The sequence below is a fragment of the Adiantum capillus-veneris genome, chromosome 10 (genome assembly GCF_014529385.1).
Source record: "Adiantum capillus-veneris isolate H3 chromosome 10, ASM1452938v2, whole genome shotgun sequence".
Lineage (NCBI taxonomy): Eukaryota > Viridiplantae > Streptophyta > Polypodiopsida > Polypodiales > Pteridaceae > Adiantum > Adiantum capillus-veneris.
The window spans coordinates 146814084-146833174 of NC_140940.1; the positions used below are offsets into that span (position 1 = coordinate 146814084).

General features: G+C 44.4%; 1 protein-coding gene across 2 annotated transcripts in view; it reads left to right on the forward strand.

Moving 5' to 3' along the window:
* LOC147449813 (signal recognition particle-related / SRP-like protein) overlaps positions 1–18397 on the forward strand; it is a 75431-nt gene extending 57034 nt beyond the window's left edge. The window contains exons 12-13 of one of the 2 annotated variants that reach the window (XM_086522175.1): positions 17508–17675; positions 17763–18397. In XM_086522175.1, the coding sequence (XP_086378301.1) occupies positions 17508–17675; positions 17763–17990 (396 nt within the window). In that variant the 3' untranslated portion in view covers positions 17991–18397. The remainder of the gene's footprint in view (positions 1–17507; positions 17676–17762) is intronic. The other variant, XM_086522176.1, reaches the window with a different exon arrangement.
* The last annotated feature ends 694 nt before the right edge of the window (positions 18398–19091 follow it).

A 19091-nucleotide genomic window follows, 5' to 3' on the forward strand; every position in this document is an offset into this window, starting at 1 on the left:
AAGAAGACGTTTGCCGGTGATGCCCATGACTGCCCCAAGTGTACCCGATGTCGCCAGGACCTAGTGCGCGAGTTCCCTCGCAAAGAAGTGCCTACGGAGCGTGTTTCCATCACGACAAGCTGTTGTTTTTCTCTGTTTTCAGCCCATAAACGTTGTAGACGGGGCTGATTTACGAGAAGGAACCCGAGTACACACCTCTTTTGTGTGTAGGATTGGAAGAGAGGATTTTCTATGTAGAGATCTCTTCTGGGGAATTGCTTTTCGAGAACTGAGTTGCATTTCGAGTGTCGAGACTTTGAAGGTAACGATTTTCATGTTATGATCTTTAAGTATTTGTTTGCAGGTGTACTTCCTCTTAGTGAGGGAGTAGGAGCAGAGGAAGGCATGAGCCTCTGCAGGAGAAAAGCGCTCTGAGGATTTAGAGCCAGATCACCCCAGGGGTTTCGTACCGGAGTTTGGGAAGTAGATCCACGGATGGGAGAGAGGTAGTCTCTCGAGTTGTGATCCGGGAGTTGAGATTCCCAAGTAAGGACTTTGCGTCTGGGAAAGCAGAGTTGTTCTGCGAGAAGAGGACTCTGGAAATAGAGAGGACTTTGGAAATAGAGCTAGAAAAGAGTTGCAGGGATGCCATGCCTTGAGTCTGGAAGGTGAGATCCAGAGGCGAGAACCTTGATTCTCAAGGATTTGGAATAAGGAACGGAAGTTCCTTGGAATAGGGTTTTGCCCTAGGAATAGGAAGCCGAGGCTTTCGTGAACCATCAAGTCTTATTCTAGAACGAACATGGTAATACGTTCGGTTCAAGTGCTTGTATAGACTTCTCCTCCGTAATAAAGATACTATTACGGGGGGGGGGGGACCATCCCATCTTCTGGTCCCCAGTATTGTGTCGATCCTCTCTCTCTCTCTCTCTCTCTCTCTCTCTCTCTCTCTCTCTATCTATCTATCTATTTCTCTCTATATCCTTTGGCTTCAGTAATAAGTGATAAATCCTATTTATCCGAATGTATTTTATATTGCTATGTGCTCCCGTTTGTGACAGTGGTATCAGAGCATGGTCTCCTCTCTTTCTGTGTAAAGGAGGACGACTCTGGGAAGATACGGGAAGAAGTCATGACAAGCCAAGAGAGAAGTAAGCAGGCAGAACCCTAAGCCCTGTAGGAAAAAGCTCGCAGAGGTGTGAAAATTTTTCTCTTTGTAAGAAGTCGACACAAGACTTGGGATTCTCTGCAAAGGTGACAAGAGCATGATGCTCAAGAACCTAGAGAATCTGAGGAGCGGAATGCTCGAGATACTTCAGAACCCAGAAGATATCCGTGAACATCAATCCAGAACCATAGCCAAGAAATCCCGTCATTTCGGGAAGGATATGAAGGTCTTTAGACCTCAAAACCCTCCGGTCAAGTTTGATACTTTTGACGGAAGGGAAGATGTCCCGAAAGCTATCGCTATCATTCGACAGTATGAAGTTGCCTTTGCAAACAGCAATTTCTGAGAAGCGTCGAAGGTGAGGCATGTGACCAAACACCTCAAGGGGATTGCAAGTACTTGGTGGTATACCAAGGCTCTGCAAGGAACTTACAACAAGACTTGGATTTAATTCAAGGCTGAATTTTTCGACAAATTTTTTTCCTCTATGCTTTGAGTAAGGCATCCAAGAAGATTGGAATCGGTTTGCCCAATAGGAACACGAGTGAGTCAAAGCAAGTAGTGGTTCACTCTTGCCAAGGTAGCTCCACTCTCGACCCTCTCTGAGGGAGGAAAGATGAAGAAATTCAACAAAGAACTTTTGCCCGAATTTTGTAGACGCATCTGCAAAATACTTTGCAGCAGATGGTAGAGTCAGCAATAAAAGCTGAAAGTGTACACCTTAGTGTACATAGAATCCAATCCCCGTAGTGGGACGAGAACCATTGAACACAGAAAGTTTGGAGTAAGGGAATTCAATCTAACTCCTGAGTTCTTGAATAGAAGACCCTCGAACTTTAAGTGGGAGGGCAGGTTTTCGATCAAAGTTACATCTTTGCGGAAATCATAAAGTGCATTATACTTGTTTGCTCTTTTGCACGAGGTATGGTTATGTCTAACCGGGACTACTCACTCTCGAGTGTTTATGAGAGCAGGATCAAATTGAAACATTGTTTTCTGAGATGAATTGGTTTGCTTAACTAGCCGGAAGGTCAACTATTGATCTGGTATTTGGTAATTCTCGAACAGATTACCTTCTATTGCAGGTAGGAAATTATGAAGGAACCATTCTGAGCTTTCCAACAAAGAAAAGCTTTCATTAAGCTTGAATACTCTTTAAGCCCACACCCCCTACCCGGTAAGGGAAGATATGGTAGTGCTTTTCGCACAAGTGAATGAACACTCTCTTTATGAGGGAAGGAACAAGCGATGACCACGGCCTGTGCTCGAGGAATCCAAGGATTGAAATCCTAGATTATTTGATGAGCGGGTTTTGCTCTAAGATTGAGCCAAGGGATCGTCAAGTTGAGCGTCTTCGCTCTAAGGATCTTACGAAGGGAAGGTAAGTTCACCGAAACTCTAACGCCGCTTAAGAATTATGTATACTTTTGAGTACATGGATAACACACGAAGATGCAGACCTATGCCAAGGAACTGGACGAGAGTTTGTTATACTCTCTTGAGCGCCTTTTTGTGCGCAAGGATATTCCGACACGAGAATCTCTATTTGAGATGTGTTCGGTAGAAGGAATTTGAGTTTCTCTACGGAGAAGAGGTTTTCTGATGGTCGTTGATCATTGAGTATGCTATGTGCTTTTACCATTACAGTAGCAACTTTTGGTTGCGGTATATGTTTCTCCATGAGCAGGTCAAGTAGCATTTACACGCTGTTGGAATAAATTCGAACTATTATGTTCGTAAGAATATAGTTCGCCAGCTGTTTCAAAATGGTAAGAATTACATATGGGAGAACATCCCTGAGAATCAAAGAGGGTTTGCTCTATTGTGAACCAGGTTTGAATGTACGTTCAAAAAATGCTATGGCTAGAATCTTGTCTGCTTGAGATTTTGCAAGTCGTCATTGATGCTCGCAAGGTGAATCATTTTTTATGATTTTGTAAGTAAGAGACTCTAATGGGCGTCTAGAAAACACTGCTGGTGGCAATAACTCGCAGGAGAAAAAAATTGGAAGGAAGTGCCGCCATGCACAAGGAATCTTCAAATTGGAACCGTCCGCCTATGTTGAGCGATGGCCCTGAACAAGAACCTTCTTTAAGGTGATCGCAAATTGTGAAAGAAAGACATCGAGCTTAATGCTCTATGACTTGGGCATTCCCTATGTGTGAGGACACAAGAGGTTTAATATCCTCTGAACTAACAGTGCAGGATTATGCGCAAGGACAGATACCTAGATTGATTTCTAGGAAGATTATTCTTCTCGAATTTGAGAAGACGGAATCAAGTTAACAGAGTCTCGGATAAGGAAACTTTGGATTAAAACAATTTGCCTACCCAAAGCAAAGGCTCCGGAATAAGACCTTACTTTGGTAAGATGGCACACTTTGTCTGCCACAGGAAGATTCACATGAGCTTAATGCTCTCGACATGCCCTATGCGAGAGGACACAAGAGGTTTAATATCCTCAGGACTAATAGTGCAAGGTTATGCGCAAGGGCAAAGACCTAGATTGATTTCTAGGAGGATTATTCTTCTCTGGATGGACAAGGTGGAATTGAGTTAACAGATTCTCGGAAAGACACGAATGACGAGTTCTTACATGGCTCGTAAGTTTGATGATTGGTGAAGGATATCCTCGACGTACTCGAGGAAGGACATGAACCGGTAAGGTAAGTATTGAATTCTTAAATTTTTGTTTAATTTAATTTTTAAGTTCTCTTTTGAGAAAGGACCAGCTCAACTCACCATTGAGCAAGATTTTGGATTTTTTCGGTTTCTGCCCGGCAGTTCAGTTGGACCTCTATAGTTGAGGACAATTGTTTATAAGTGAGAGGGATGTTGCTAAATTGGCTTTATCTGACAGGAAAATAATTCTAAATGAATTATTGGATTTATAAGTGAGAGGGTTTTCTCGCTTGGAACACCAAGAAGAATAATTCTAAATGAATTATTGGAATTTTAAATGAGAGGGTTTTTCTCACTCGAGACATCCGAGTACAGAGTATTCCTAGTGCGTCATTTAGAGTAATGACAGGAGCACTGAGAACGGGAATATCTGTAAGGCCACCAGGAACGGGTACTTCTGATGCGTCACATCGGATGGGTGACAGGGTGCATCGGGAAGAAGTATCCGACCATCCGGGAACGGACATCTCTGATGCGTCATAGGATGGGTGACATAGAGCATCGCGAAGGAGATTGTACCGTAAGTTCGGTAGGAAAGGACTAGGTGATGGGTATTCTTGATGCGTCACAAGGTGGGTGACGGGTGCATCGGAATAGGAATATCCATAGTCAAGAGGAAATTCCGAACTGTGTTAGAATTGTGCACAAGGAAAAGCAAGCACTTGAATGAAGATGGATTCAGAGGAAACTTTGAGGAAAAAGTTTTTTGAGAAAGCGGGATTGCTTTTCGAAAAAGCAGATGCTTTCCCGCGAAGAAGTCTATGTCTGCATTGCAACTGTGCATGTGATTGCATCCAGGGATGCTTGGGAAGTGCTGTGAAAGTATTGTTTTTAACTTATAAGGTTTTATTGAGTTTTTGGGCAGATTCAAACTATTTTTAAAATATGCCGGCCGCCCACTTCATAAGTGGGCAGCCATCTGATAAATAAGGCAACAGATCAGCGAGCGTTTTCTCTCTCTCTTTTTCTGGCAGAGCAACGCACAAAGGGGAAAAAAAAAATGTCCGCGATCTCTACGCGAGTTGCTATTCGTGCCGTGGTCAGGAGATATAAAAGCATCACATGCCCTCACTCCGAGGGGGGAGGATCAGTTTTTGCAAGAAGGAGATGCTGTTGCAGAGTTCACCCGCAAAGAAGACGTTTGCCGGTGATGCCCATTACTGTCCCAAGTGTACCCGATGTCGCCAGGACCTAGTGTGCGAGTTCCCTCGCGAAGAAGTGCCTACGGAGCGTGTTTCCATCGCGACAAGCTGTTGTTTTTCTCTGTTTTCAGCCCATAAACGTTGTAGACAGGGCTGATTTACGAGAAGGAACCCGAGTACACACCTCTTTTGTGTGTAGGATTGGAAGAGAGGATTTATGTAGAGATCTCTTTCGGGGAATTGCTTTTCGAGAACCGAGTTGCGTTTCGAGTATCGAGACTTTGAAGGTAACGATTTTCATGTTATGATCTTTAAGTATTTGTTTGCAGGTGTACTTCCTCTTAGTGAGGGAGTAGGAGCGAAGGAAGGCATGAGCCTCTGCAGGAGAAAAGCGCTCTAAGGAACTAGAGCCAGATTAGCCCAGTGGTTTCGTACCGGAGTTTGGGAAGTAGATCCACGGATTGGAGAGACGTAGTCTCTCGAGTTGTGATCCGGGAGTTGAGATTCCCAAGTAAGGACTTTGCGTCCGGGAAAGCAGAGTTGTTCTGCAAGAAGAGGAGTCGGAAAAGAGTTGCAGGGATGCCATGCTCTGAGTCTGGAAGGTGAGATCCAGAGGCGAGAACCTTGATTCTCGAGGATTTGGAATAAGGAATGGAAGTTCCTTGGAATAGGGTTTTGCCCTAGGAATAGGAAGCCGAGGCTTCCGGGAACCATCAAGTCTTATTCTACAACGAACGTGGTAATACGTTCGGTTCAAGTGCTTGTATAGACTTCTCCTCAGTAATAAAGATACTATTACGGGGGAGGGACCAGCCCATCTTTTGGTCCTAAGTACTGAGTCGATCCTCTCACTCTCTATCTCTCTATATCCTCTGGCTTCAGTAATAAGTGATAAATCCTAGTCTATTTCTCTCTATATCCTCTAGCTTCAGTAATAAGTGATAAATCCTATTTATCCGAATGTATTTTATATTGTTATGCGCTCCTGTTTGTGACAGTGTAACTGGAACGGTGTTCCGGAACGGGGGGAGCGAGGTGGAACGGGTGAAAGTAGGCATTTGGGGGCAGATTTGGGGTTGTTCGGAGGACATATTTGGTGCAGTTTGAGGGCAGATTCGGGGGCAGTTTTGGGGTTTTTTTGGAGTTTATTTGGGACTAAGCTGAATGGAGGTAATTCAAGCCTTACTCTAGTCGACCTTTCCGGCCCCGTTCCCGTTCCCACCCCCCCCTCCTCCTCCCCATTCCCGTCCCGTTCCGGACCCTCCCATTCCCGTTCCCGTTCCCCATTCTCATTCCGGGTAACTATGCAAATGTCATCATGGTTCTAGATACATGGATTTAGCATGGACGAATTACCTCCCTTCCAGTACATTCTTGATGCACCATAGCTGTCTCTTACACGGCTGGAAATTACTAGACTCATTTGCCAGGACCTGACCTAGGTGGACACCAGGAGGACATGGATAGAGGCGACACAGGAGTTGGGCACGAAGATGGCTTTCTATAGAGAGCATCTTCTCCAACTCATAGGGGATGGGTTTGTGATTCGACCCAGCTATATGGATATACATCTTTCTCATGTGTTATTGTGTGCCATTGGTCAGATGCGGACATCTTCACACTAGCTTGAGCTCGAGACTTGTAGGTGCAGAGGGATACCAGCAGCCAATAGGATACACCGCCTATGCCATACAGAGCTAGAGGCGGAGATGAATTATATATGTGAGTGCACAGTGTATTACGAGATATGGGGTCGTTTCCACTCTCTATTTAGAGAAGGCTTCGGACCTTTCTCCAGAGTCATGAGCTATCAGGACGAGAGATGTCTTGGACTATATCTACTTGAGTTACACGGACAGAGAGACAATTTACTGAGGAGATCTGGAGAGAGACAATCCTAGAGACAGATTATTGGTTTCTTCACACCAGACACCAGACAGATAGAGGAGCAGCCACCACTGCAAAGCTCAACTCATGCTCACCCCTGCGGGTACTCTCATTGATCGAGCATTGGAGCTAGGGAGATCGAGACGCCCACGACTTAAGAGAGGAGCTTCACAACATCGATGGAGACTAGAGCAAAGGATTCGAGCCTTATTGTCTGGACATCCAGAGTGCAAATGAGGATGGATTCATCACCCATTTTATCACCCTTTTATTTTGGGCACCCATGGTATCAATGATCACACATACCCCCCCACCTTTCCAGCTAGTAGCACTGCTAAATTCATCTTAGTATATCTTTTTTGTATCTCTCTTTTTTGTACCCAGACATGGTATGAGATTCACCAGTTTGTAACGGATTGGTCTCATAGGTCATTTTTGCCTCTTGCAGACGTTAATATATCATTTCATTTCATCTCTGTGGGGGTGTGTGTGCGTGCAAATAAAAAGAGGAAAATGGTACAACCTTTCTATCACCCAAGTGTGGTAGATTGGTTATGCCATTTCCCTCTTGAATAACAGGTCTTGAGTTCAACTCTCCTTGTCGGCTAGATCTTTAAGGTCTCTTGGGATAGTTTCCTACGACGTAAAACTCTCTTCTTCTTCTTCTTCTTCTTCTTCTCTCTCTCTCTCTCTCTCTCTCTCTCTCTCGGGCTTGTACCCTTCGTATTACATAAAGGCAATTTCCAATTACAAAATATGACCAAAGCCAAGCACAAGATGCAACCATAGGTGAAAAAGCCCCTCAAGATCTTTAGGGGAAACAAAGCTGAGGAACAGAACCAAGATTGCGGACAAGGGGCAAGATATACGTAAATGGGGCCAAAATAGCTAACGAGGAGTCGAAGATTCAGAGGGGAACCACATAAATCTGCGTGGAAACTTCTCCCAAGCAATGCAACACTTTGAAGAAGGCGACCTGCTAAGGCTCTTTAACTAATAGGAGGGTAACCATAGGGATAGCATAAATCGGAATCTTTCATGCACACTATGCAGAGCAGCTTGTACCAAAGATCTTTCGAAATGTCCTAGAGAGAACCTTACTTAAGCATCTTTAACCATCTAGGACAAGGAACAAGAAACCTTGCATAAGCATCTTCAATCTAGCGGGACAACTGTAACCGGCAAGGCACTGGCAACATGATGAATCGATAGCATTTACACATTGGAACCTGAAAACTGATAGCACTTTAACTTCAAGACAAGTCGAATCAGAGTGGAGTTCTCTATTCAGATGCATTGGCCCCTAAGTTCGGGGCCCCTTTTGCTACTTCATTTTTATATAAATAAGTGACAGGGTACAGTTGCCAGGGAGTCCACACTGCAACTGTGAAACCATGCACTGATCTATGAGTGTGGGCGGCTCCCAAGGATCACTTGTAAAGGCAGTGGGACCCAAAAGCAACTGATACAAAAGTTGGCGCCCAAAAAGCTTTTTAACTAAACATAAAACCCAAAAAAATCGGCGTGTCAACACTTCCAAAAAGTCAACCACCACCTCAACGCTCGAAAAACATGAGGTGTTTTGTGACAACATTTATAGGCCTACTGTCCGAACACCACATCATTATTGTTTGGTGGCTTCCTCACACCATGTCTCTCTGTTAGTTCGTAGATAAGCCACATCATGACTTTGTGACATACCTCCCCCTTCGGTTTCGATTATGTCTACAAAACGGACAGTAAACAACAAAGCAGCTCAGTAGACATTGACTCTATGCATACATGCAATTTGACTACTCAAACCATGCACTAGCACAAAGAACCCCGGTCATTGAACAAGCACATCCACATACTATCCCTATCGAGATCTTAGACACGAATTGCGATTATTATAACTTATTTAGCAATCACATCCAGAGCGCATTGATCTCTACTGGTTGTCTTGATGCACTAAATCCCGTCACTCAAGATTCATATGACCTTATTGGTGAATCAAGGTAAAATACTGTAGACATTTAGACTCACATTTACTCAAACAAACAAACACGCATTTGCAAGAGTACATAAATCATTTCGTTTTAAGGAATTTTGTCACAAGTTTGTGACGTGGCAGTACATAGAGACGAAGGGCCTAGGGGGGTTAGGGTTTTAAAAACCTAACCCCTACCAACTTACAGGATTGTGGCCGAGGGGCCTAAAATCCTTTAACTTAGAGATCCCCCTAAAATTGCGTAGGATGTTGAGGTGGCAATCTGTAGTGAAATTTGCGCAAATCTTGATGATGTGGCAGATTGGCCACAAATTGCGGAAGTGTGATGATGTGGTAGCTGCGTACTGAAGGCAAGTTAGGTGCCAGCTTTTGGGTACGAGTTCTTTTGAAACCTGATGCTTTTGGGGCTCTGCTTTTGGGCAACCCTTGTACTGTTTATAAGGATCCTTGGGGCCCATCCGAACGCAGAGTCTTGGAGTGTTGTGCCCTCGGGAGTTGTACTTTTGTGATCGGTAATCAATAAAGAAATACTAAAAGGGGCGCCAGTCTTTGGGGCAAGTGCATCTAGGAACGAAACTCTGCTGTTTGGTGCGACTCTCTCTCTCTCTCTCTTTGTTCAAGCTATTTGCAGCTTTTGATTGTGTGCTGATATGCTTGGAGTGTCCAAGCTTGTAACAGTTAACCTCCTCTTAAAAGAACTGTAATCGCCCTCGATTATGTTTGCAAAACAGACAAAGGCCAAAAACTAGCTTGGTAGACACTGACTCTATGCACCCATGCAGTAGACTGCCCACATCCAACACTTGCACAAAGACATTAGTCATTGATCAATTATATTTCCGTGGAGGGTCCGAGATACAGATTATGATCATTGTAACATATATTAGCAATCAATGTCACAAACTGATGACGTGGCTGGTCCCTGGACAGTGACACGTGGTAGACAGTACAGAGATCCCCGCATAATACGCTGACAGACTGACGTGCCTAACTGTACGGATTTCCGAGATTTGCGGCGAAAAAGCACTAACATGACACGTGGCAGTTGTACGGATTTCCATAAACTGCGCTGACTAATTTTGAAGCTTTTGGGAATAACTACTTTTGGGAACTATTGCTTTTGATTTTGAAGCTTTTGGGGCTCTGCTTTTAGCATCCCTAGTAACCTTTATAATGAACCCAAGGAGGGCTCACTCTGTAGAGCATTTGGACGTAGAGTCTCAGAGCGAGCACCCTCGGGAGTTGTACTTTGCTCAAAGATTAATATAAAAAGAAATACCGAAAGGGGCGCGAGTCTTTGGGGCCAATACCTCTTGGCACGGAACTACGCTAGGCCATTGTGAACTGTTTTAAAGTGAATCTCTGCTGTGTCGCGGTAGAATCTTGACTTGGGGTGTCCAAGTTTGTTACAGTGGTAGCAGAGGACAGAAAGATTCTTCTTCTACGGAGGATCCGATCCTTTTTGCAGCGCACACAGCTGTTGGGAAAGAATCTTTGTGTCCCAACCCCGGACTTATTAGCCACTCCCACCCTTGATACATCGCGCATCAGGCGCGCTCCCGTCTTCATCGCTCTGTCTTACAGGGCATAAAGCCATAAAGAATCCCAGATTACACATGGGTTTTCGTGAAGAATCTGACAGAGATGACACCTCTCAGTGGGAAGGCAAAGAAAAGTTGAAAATCCGGCGCGGGAATTGAAGAAAAGAATGAAGATTTGGGCAAATTTTTTTGGACAAGTTTGCCAGAAAGGAGTACAAACGTCAACTGCAGATTGACATAGGTGTGAACAGATTGATTAAGTACTCCAGGGACCCGAGATTGGCGAAACATCTGAAGAATTACCCGATTGATAAGATTTACGGCGTGTGGCCATCGCTTCTCCTCTCAGGTAGGGAGGAAAGCCGAAAAGATAGACGAGTGCAGAAAAGCGGAACCTGTACTCGTAGAAAGACATGGACTAGCACTTTTGAAAAGAAGCACTTCTACAGAGCCAACCAATATGACTTCCTCGAAGACAAGAGCAAGAAAACAAAAGAATTTAACGAAGGTGGAGAGTCGATTAAATTTGAATCCTTTTTTGGGTTCCGAGATGCTCGAATATAGTGGTCCACTCTTTTTCTAAGGAAGGAAGCTCCAGTTACATGGTTGAAATTCAAAGGCTCTTGATTTTCTTCTTGGCTGACTCGGGAGTACGAATGAGATATACGAACAACTTGGAATCATCTTCGAATGACCAAGGGAGATTCTCTGGATGCTTATTGCGAGAGATTTTGGAGCTCTTTTCTACCAGCCTCTTCATTTAAGAAGGTCTCGTTTAAAGAACAGATTGAGCGGTTTTGCTGCGGACTTCCTACAGAGATCCAAGACTACTGCTTGGAACAAAAGTCAAATTCTATTCAAGAAGTGATGGGTCATGCAAAACGGGGTTTTGCGATACATTGGGGCAATTTGACTGACCCCACTGATGAGATCTTGACTCAGAGAACCCAACAGACCTTTCACAATGAAAGTCGAAGGAGAGAGAGTTCCCAGGACAAAGAAAAGAAAGATACATGTCCCCAATTGACTCCTATAGAAAGGGCTATCTATCTCAAAGAGTGGAAGTGTTTTGGTTGCGGGGAATTTGGACACATCTCCGCAAAGTGCCCCAAAAAGGCACAGCAAGAACAGATTGAAGACAGGCCAGTTCTAGAGCAGTAGAGGAACGTGGCAGAAAAGGCAGATGAAAATAGAACTGGTACCACATTGCGTGGGGCCCGAACCAAATTAGATGAACGAAAGTACAAAACTTTGCCGCACTTAGGGCAAAGGGAAAGATTAGGAAGCCCTCATTTTCTTTGATGGAGGAGCCAAGGCCAACTTTTTTCACTTGAATTGGTGGCTCGACTTGGAATTACGCCCAACAGGCTGAGGCCGCAGGTGGAGGCAGTTCTAGCGGTACCCAGACGGGATGTTGCCATTACACCGATCATTGGCAAACTTCGTTTGCAACGTTAGGGGTATTTAGGGCACGAGGACTTCTACGTAATGCACTTAGGAAGGTTGTGATGTCCTCCGAGAAATCTTTTGGTACCACAAGAACAACGCCGTGGTCGACTATTGGGCTGAGAAAGCGACTTTGACAAAATGAAGGGCAAAGATATTGTACTTGATGAAATTCAGTTTATTTACTCAATATTTTTGGAGAGAACTAAATGATGATTGAAGGTTGAATATGATTTGACCTAGATAAAGAGCGCCAAGATTTTCTCCATGCTCATGCCAATTGCTTTTTTGAGGGCCTGCCAGCAAGTTGCCACCATCTCGTCCTGAGGATCATACTATTGATATGATACATGGAAGCACACCACCGAACCGGCCACCTTACCGAGTGAGTGGAGCTTAGAATGAAGAGATCATGAACCAAGTGAAAGACCTCTTGGAAAAGGGTCTTATCCGGCTGACTACTTCACCCTACTGCTCTCCGGTGTTGTTGGTTTTAAAGAAAGACGTATCTTGGAGAATGTGCATTAATTATAGAGCTCTCAATAAAATCACCATCAAGAACAGGTTTCCGATTCCGAGGATCGATGATATTCTTGACAGATTACAGGGATCCTCTTGTTTCAATAGGATCGATTTGAAAAGCGGATATCATCAGATCCAAATCACGCCGGGAGATGTCTACAAGACAGCTTTTCGGACGAGCTTCGATTTATATGAATTTTTGGTGATGCCTTTTGGCCTTACCAATGCTCCAACGACTTTTAACCGAATGATGGATAGGATTTTCAGAGAGTACATATCTTTTGTTGGCACTTTCTTTGATGACATTATAGTCTTCACCAAGGATGAGGCAGAACATAGACACCATCTACTACAGGTCTTTCAGGCATTGCGAGATCACAAGTTAGTAATCAATGCCAAGAATTTTTCTTACCGTAGATACTCTTTGGGACACATCGTCTCAGCAGCAGGAGTACAGATGGACCCGGCCAAGATTGAGACTATACGTGATTGGCCCGATTTGAAGAATGTCCATGAAATTAGAAGCTTTTTGGGCTTATGTTCTTACTATCGGCGGTTCATTAGAAAGTTTGCAGAGGTTGCTTCCCCTTTGCATATCTTGGACACAAAAAGGAGTCCTTTCTCGTGGGGACCCACAGAGGTGACTTCCTTTCACACTTTAAAGAGAAATTGACTACGGGACCAGTTTTGACTTTGCCGGATTTGCAAAAGTCATTCGAAATATATTGTGATGCTTGTGGTCGTAGTCTGAGTGTGGTCTTAATGCAAGAAGGCCATGTCATTGCCTATGAGAGCAAATTGTTTTCAAGGCCGGAATTGACAGCACCGATTTATGAGAAAGAGCTTTTGGTGGTTATCCATGCTCTTACTTAGTGGCGACATTACCTACTCGGAGCCGATTTTACGGTCTTTACTGATCATCAGAGTTTACACTACTACTTGTCACAGAAGCAGCTTTCGGAAAAGCAGATGCGGTGGGCTAACATTTTGCCATAGTTTCACTTCCAGATTGTCCAAGTACAGGGACAAAAGAACTTGGTGGTAGATGCTTTGTCCCGGAAGCAGTTGGTCTTGGCTATTTCCGCGATTCATCATAGAAGCTTCGAGGACATGGTCGATCAGTACGCCATAGATCCAGATTTTTCTACTGTATTCAATCGAATACAGAATGGGGAGGTAGTAGCGGGATATTCCATACGGGATGGCTACTTGATGAAGAAAACGATGTTGTGTATTACACAGCCGTTGAGGGAAAAGGTTCTAACGGAATGCCACTGTCCACCATTTACGGGTCACCGCGGCGTTGATAGCTCCTTGAAAGGTGTGGAGCGATACTTCTTTTGGCCGAGACTCAAGAAGGATGTGGACGATTTTGTACACAGTTGCTTGGTATGCCTAAAGGTCAAGTTTGACAGGCATAAAGCACAGGTTGCCAATAGATTGCCCGGATTTTTGATATAGAGTCACTGGTGTCCCTTTGGGTTTCAGGGATATTGCTCGGCTGACAGTATTCTGCTGTATGATTTTATAAAGTGGAATTCCCGAAAATGATACTGATTGATTTGTACTTGACTTGTTTGAGTGCAGGAACTGAAAGACAAAATGACAACAACATTTCGGTCTCATAAATCTCTATAGACATGATTGCAATAAGGATTGGTTAATCGGGCATCTGTGAGGTCCCGATTAGATCTAGATGCGATTACTAAATATGTTGCCGATTAATCATGGTCTGAGATTTGGAATGAATTTGAATGTGATTTGTCATGTGATGTCGTGTGATGTCAAGAGATGTCCGATGATGTGACTGTCGATTGGTACATGTGCTAGATGTGTTGTGCCTAGTGCGGTGGTACTAACAGTCAGTGTCTACTAAGACAGTTTATGGCCTTTGTCTGTTTGTGCAGGCATAATCGAGCACGATTACAATTCTTTCAAGAGGGGGGTATGTCACAAACTGATGACGTGGCTGGTCCCTAGACAGTGACACATGGCAGACAATACAGAGATCCCCGCATAATACGTTGACAGGCTGACGTGGCCATCCGTACGGATTTCCGGGATTTGCCGCAGAAAAAGCGCTGACATGACACGTGGCAATTGTACGGATTTTCGTAAACTGCACTGGCTGATTTTGAAGCTTTTGGGAATAACTGCTTTTGGGAACTATTGCGTTTGATTTTGAAGCTTTTGGGGCTCTGCTTTTAGCATCCCTTGTAAGTCTCTTGGAGAGGCCCCCCTTGCTCTATTGCCAGAGCAAGTACTTGCTTTATTACTTGCACAATGCTTATACAATGATCCTAGATGCTGAGATGTTGATGAGTACTTGCTAGAGATGCTTGGTACTGCTGAGTTATTGATGGGTACTGCTGTAGATGCTGAGGTGTACTACGGTGGATAATTGGTACTTGAGAGGCTAAGAGCTGAATTCTGAAAACGCTAATGCATGCGTGCTGAAATCTGCAACTGGATGCGATAAGGCTGAAACGTTGGTAGTGTGGTGCCGAAAACGCTGATGAAGATGGCTGAAAACGCTGGTACTTGGTACTAAAAATGGTGAAGGAAACGCTAGGCTGGAGCTTGAAAATTCTGAAGGCTGATGGTGCTTGGTCTTCTACTACTGGGTAGTGACTTGCCTTATGAGTGAAACCCCTAGGGTCACTTATATAGCCACTTGATGCTGGGTCGAGCAGAATGCTTTTAGCCTCCACGATCTCCAAATAATGCTAGAAAAAGTCATTAATAATAGGAGCTTAAGGGACTGTTCACACGCCTATATGTTGAAATGACTTGTACTGGGCAAGAGAGGGTATGCAACTACGACCTGCGTGAACATGCATGTCCTGCTAGACTGTAGCAGTCGCTTGTCCACGTGGTGCAAGTGCAGTGCGCACGTGACATGAGAGGTCTTACTACTCCTTTAGCAGACTCGCCAGATTTGTTGGATCAGGAATATGCAGATGACACTATGCTCTTTGTACAATATGACACACCCACCTTGGACAATCTACAGGATGCTCTTGGTACCTTTTACTAGCCAGTGGCCCTACTCACACTTGACCACGAGTCCATTGGGACACAGTCACTTTGCCTAGAGAGGAGGGGGAATTGGGGATTATTGATTAGAGATGCAGAGCAAGGCATTGCTTGCGAAGTTCATAGTACGCGGATTGTTTCCGGGGCGAGAGCCTTGGAAACAGTTCCTGCACCATGCTTTGTCACATTCTGCTCCTCATTTTGGACCTCTAGATACTAATGGTGTTTGGCACCCGATCATCAGATTCATCTTCATAGATGCACTTTTGGATGCATCCCATTTGTCATCATTTATGCGTTGCTTGCTGCGAATTTGGAAGGAATTACATCTTGCTTTGATTTGCCACCCACCATGAGGAGGTGGCGAGGTAGCCACTAGTATGGAATGCATACGTGATAGATTCAGAAGGCCGTCAGCTAGGCGAGAGGACACACATTGACTTAGCTGTATGGAATGATTTGCCAACACGCTCTTTACACCATTGGTCAGCTGCTTCCTTGGTTGGTGCACAGGTGATTGGAGCAACCTACGGAATCGGCATAGGGGTTGCTACCGATATGAGAGAAATTGATGAGGCTATTCCACCCGATAGGCTCGCCATCATTGGAGGACACTCTTTTACCTTTGCATCACGGATGGTGAGCGTACTTCGATCCTCAAATTGTTGTCAGCAGGGGGGCTCTCGTCTCTAGCATTGCTGAAACTGGCCATCGTGGACGTCACATCAGAGTTTCAGGATGAGGTTCCGCCTGATGAGGAGTTGACTGTCCATTGGCAGCGTGTTAAGAGTGGTAGGCTCTTTCTAGAGGAGGTCATGTGTTAGACAGTGTTTTGATTTCTGAGGAGGCACCACTTTGGAGAGTGGATTTGGCAGGGAAAGCCACTTAAGTGTTCAATTGGATTGGGGTTCTGGTGAGTGGCAGTGGCCTTTGTTGAGCGACGATGGAGCCGGCTATCCTTTTTTGAGTACTCTATCTCCCTTGGGAGGCGACAGCCGCCTCACCGTCCACGCCAGTCAGAGGTATGGTAGGACCAGCGTATCCTTCACGCTTTCCAGAGACAGTTTCAGTCATGCATCTGGATCCTTTGGATCAGCCTCAGGATATGTTTTTTCGTGTGGATGATACCACAGGCAGGATTGCTTATTGGTACTTGGTCGGCAATCATTGGTCGATACCACAGGCAGGATTGCTTATTGGTACTTTGTCGGCAATCATTGGTCATGATCTGACTTGTCAGAGATGTACTTCAAAGCCTGAGTCTTTGAGGCACTGTTTCTAGGTTTGTCCATATGCGCAGCCAGTGTGGATGGCAGTTTGTTGTTTTTTGATTAGAGTGGGCATCCATGATGGGTTCATGACGTGGGGGGCAGTTGCATGGCTTTTGCAATTTCCAGGGCTACACACCTTGTTCAGGGCTTGCCAACAAATCTGGTCATCTTGATAACTCCCTTGGGATATAGACCGGGCACTCTACAGATGACCCCCGATGCAGGTCATTAGTTGAATTTCTGCCAACAAGACAGTTTTCACCACGATATTCAACATCACACTTTGGACCATGTGGAAGGCTTGATGTGCCCACATTCTGGGCTCATCGTCCTCCCCTACATCCAGCATTTTGAGAGCCATCTGGAGCCTGCACTTTCCTTCATAGGTGAATTTGGGCTATTTGTGGATTCATCTAGCTATATATATATTTATATATATATATATTGTATACAGTTGAACCTGGTCCACGTGCAGCAGCAGATCCGACCCAAGAGGGCGCTGGCGGCGAAGAAGATAGACGAGGGCAGTGGCCAGCAGCGCATGAAGGAGAGGCAGAGAGTGCAGCAGATCTTTGTCACGCTGATAGACCTAGCTCTCTCTCTCTCTCTCTCTCTCTCTCACGCGCGCGTTGAGCTCAAGATGCTTTGGACATATCAATTTGGTCTTCCTGGAGAACTTTAAAGAGCATCGTTTTCATAATCTTCTTTCATCTTTGTTCTGGCATAAGCATTCTTTGAAGTTTTGATATGTCTTCAACCTCATGATGAGAAGATGCTTACTGCAGCCTAAATGTTAAATTTTTTTGTTACTGTATTGTGACAATTTGTGGGGTGAATGGGAAGGCATTATTTGAACACCAGGATGCCATGGAGGAGTTAGAAAGACTCTCGCGGGAGTCCAAAATTCAAAGTTGTCTTGTGCATGCTTTGGGGATTTCCGAGGCATCAAAAACGGAACGGAGTTTGCAGAATGGCATTTCAAAGATTTCTTTCGATGATCTAAAAACTAAGGTTTGTATTTTCCCAGCAGAAATATTTGTTGAATTGCTTGGCCATTGATATGTTTTTTCTGATTAGAATACTCTTTGGTATTTCCAGAAGACTGGTTTTCTTATAGATCGAGCAGATAACTATGAGGCAATGGTAGCTTTGCCTGGTTACAAGGAGCCTCCACGCATCCTACAGCTTCCTCCAGCATTTCAAGCTGTTGCGTGCAAGCCTATTGTTCTTGATACTGCTATCAATGCAATTGTTTTCCCTTCTTTGGAAGCACACTTGAAGAAAGAAGACAAGAAAAAGAGCTTTTTTGGGTTCTGGCGGTCTTGAGCTGACCACAGTTTTGCAGGTAGAACAGTTTTAAATTTCCCGTTATCGTTTTCGCATCCCAGCTGAAGCAGAGGCGTGCTTGTATCGCATGAAAGGGAGAAGAGGAACTCAGTGCATCTTTTTTTGAGCCATAACTATTTTGTCGTTCACTACAAGGTGTAATTTTTACCCGATGATCGGTCTGTATGCAAGTCTGAGGTAGTAGATACTAAACTTAATTGAAACTCTGTGGAGTGCAGGCCTGAGTAACGCGCCCCTGTCAGATCTTGTGGTAGTTTTTTTTGGTAGTGAGGCAATTGAGCATAATTGTTACATTGGATAGATTCCATAACCTTGATTACTGGGAAGTCCTATTTATAGTACTTCATAGCCCCCCTAATCTAAGGGCCTGGTTTACACTTGCTGGACACTGCTCAAGCGCCCATCGTGATGTCTGCGGATGTAACATTCTTCTGGCCCGCAAATGCAAACTTAACAAAAGCATCAGAGTCAATGGCCAAATTGAGAACATGAGATGAGGGTAGTTATCATGGGAGTTCGGAAGCACAAACAACAATATGAAAAGGCCTTGTTGCTCAATTCAATGGGCTGTTATGGAGTACATTTGCATGTTTGGCTGTACAAGATGTCTAAAAGCTGATGTATCTGTGCGATGATGTGACCAACTTCCATAATCACTTGGACATCAACTTGCTAGTTGCAAGGCATAAACAATTAGTCATCCGCATAAACCTGCCCAACAAATGTACGACTTGAGGGTAGATACAAACCATGAATATGATCATCAGAGATCAAATGATTTAGATATATCAATAGGGGGTGAGTGGCAATATCATAAAACAAAGCAATAAGGGGGCAATCTTGCCTAACCGAATAGCCAAGAGACCAAGATTCCTCACCTTCTAGGATCTCTGAAGACGTAGTGCGAGCATACAAGAAATAAACTACATTGGCCAATTTAGGACCGAACCCTAGAGGCTAAGAAGAGAAGATTCCTCGCCTTGCCTAACCGAATAGCCAAGAGGCCAAGAGGCCAAGATTCCTCACCTTCTAGGATTCTTGAAGTCGTAGTGCCAGCATACAAGAAGTAAACTACATTGG